Source organism: Trichinella spiralis (assembly GCF_000181795.1).
Source record: "Trichinella spiralis strain ISS 195 chromosome Unknown Scfld3118, whole genome shotgun sequence".
Taxonomy (NCBI): domain Eukaryota; kingdom Metazoa; phylum Nematoda; class Enoplea; order Trichinellida; family Trichinellidae; genus Trichinella; species Trichinella spiralis.
This window is the reverse complement of record NW_003530057.1, coordinates 1-1,739: the sequence shown is the minus strand read 5'-3', so window position 1 is coordinate 1,739 and position 1,739 is coordinate 1. Positions and strand designations below refer to the sequence as shown.

General features: G+C 32.7%; 1 protein-coding gene across 1 annotated transcript; it reads right to left on the bottom strand.

Moving 5' to 3' along the window:
• Positions 1–91: 91 nt before the first annotated feature.
• Tsp_13506 (toxin-antitoxin system, antitoxin component, ArsR family) lies at positions 92–887 on the bottom strand. The gene is made up of 2 exons (XM_003368089.1): positions 842–887; positions 92–234 (listed from the first exon to the last, which is right to left on the bottom strand). The coding sequence occupies exons 1-2, from the start codon at positions 885–887 to the stop codon at positions 92–94; spliced, it is 189 nt and encodes a 62-aa protein (XP_003368137.1).
• Between the last annotated feature and the right edge of the window lie 852 nt (positions 888–1,739).

Below are 1,739 nucleotides of genomic sequence, written 5' to 3'. Positions count from 1 at the left end.
TCCAATGTTTTATTTCTCTGTGTTATTTAGTTTCTATTTTTTAGTTTGACTATTGCTCTGTTCATGTTTCTACCGTGATCAGTCATGTGTTTCAACAGTTCCGCTTTCTGGTTTTCTTCATCGTCACAGTAAGAATGAATTTTATGCACTTTGTTATAGCAATGGGTTGTGTCAGTGCAGTGGAACTATTTCTATAAACTTGAATATCTTTCTCTAATGGTGGTTCAGGTTTCCCTGAATGGATTGAAAAGATGTACAAAAATCTGTAAGTAATTGAGTATCTATAATCTGTTACTATTATTAATGTCTTCTAATTCTACTTATCTGATCCTGTATGCTTCTTGTTATCGAATTAAATAGTGTACGTCAACATAATTGAACGTTTTGGAATTCCTGTTGCTCTTGCCATCATGGTATGTCACCTTTACTTCAATGCGTTCTAAATGTGCCATCACAAAAATAAAGTACACATTTTGCCCATTATAGGAATGGATTACATCATCAACATCGAGTAGATGTACGCTCATACTCCTGCGTTACTTTAAGTTGGCTTAATGGCGTTACCCAGTATTGCTCCAGAAATATGTGTGGCTTCGCTTATCGCAGGAGTAACATAATTTAATAATGATTGTAATAGTAGCATATATCGTGAATATAGTCGACTTGCGCTGGTTTTCGGATACATCACACAAGTCTGGTAGTGCGTGTTGCCATCAGTGCGTTTGGTGAGTATTTTTGTAGAGTATTATGTGAGTAGGTAAGTTTTAATATTTTTTAAGTAGAAATTTTGTTTTTTTTGATTAGTGATAGTGTTCACACTGGGGTGTTGCTTATCACATACTTAGGATTTTTTGAATTTCAGCGCAGAACTGTTGAGATGCTTGCATCCTGAAGGACAAACGTTGTATGACTAGCAAGTAGTTTTTCTACAAATTTGTATACTTAGTAATTAAGGAACAACGATGCACTGTTATTTGTCTTCAATTAATTTTATATAATATGGCTGTTTTATATCAATTTTGTTTAACATGCTTTACTTTTCAGCACACTTGTTTTGCAAATATTTTCAGAATCAAATTACGTTTAGATATAGATGAATGAAATTGCTGCATTCTTTGGTAACTATCCGTTATTGAACATGTGGTGTTTTTACAAAGATTCGTAATCACGTCGATAAATACGTCATCACAAAGCACTACTACCAGTTAAAGCCGCTCAGTTTGGCAACGTATGTACATTTTCTTTTATAAACTATGAAAGTTGTAAAGTGTAAATTTTGTCGTTTTAGTTTTTCAGGTTTTTATAATTTTGCTTTTCATAATTTTTTCATAACAATTGCTTTTTATTATTTTTTATAATTATTGTTTGGTATTAGTGTTTTCTAGATTTTAGTGTAAATCTAAGTCTAAAAAGACAAGGAAGCTATGGGTAAATATGAAGATAAATAGGTAAGTAGTCTAATAGTTAAGGGTAAGTGATGTAAGAATAGGTGTGAAGGTAAGTATAAATGTGAAGGTGAGTACTGCATAGGTGAAGGCAGGTAGTGTGTAATGTGAAGGTAAGTATAAGTGTGAAGGTAAATATTGTATAGGGTGAAGTCAAGTATAATTGTGAAGGTAAGTAGTGTTTAGGGTGAAGGTAAGTATAACTGTAAAGGTAAGTGTGAAGGTAAGTATAAGTGCAAAGGTAAGTAGTGTTTAGGGTGAAGTAAGTATAACTGTAAAGGTAAGTGGTGTATA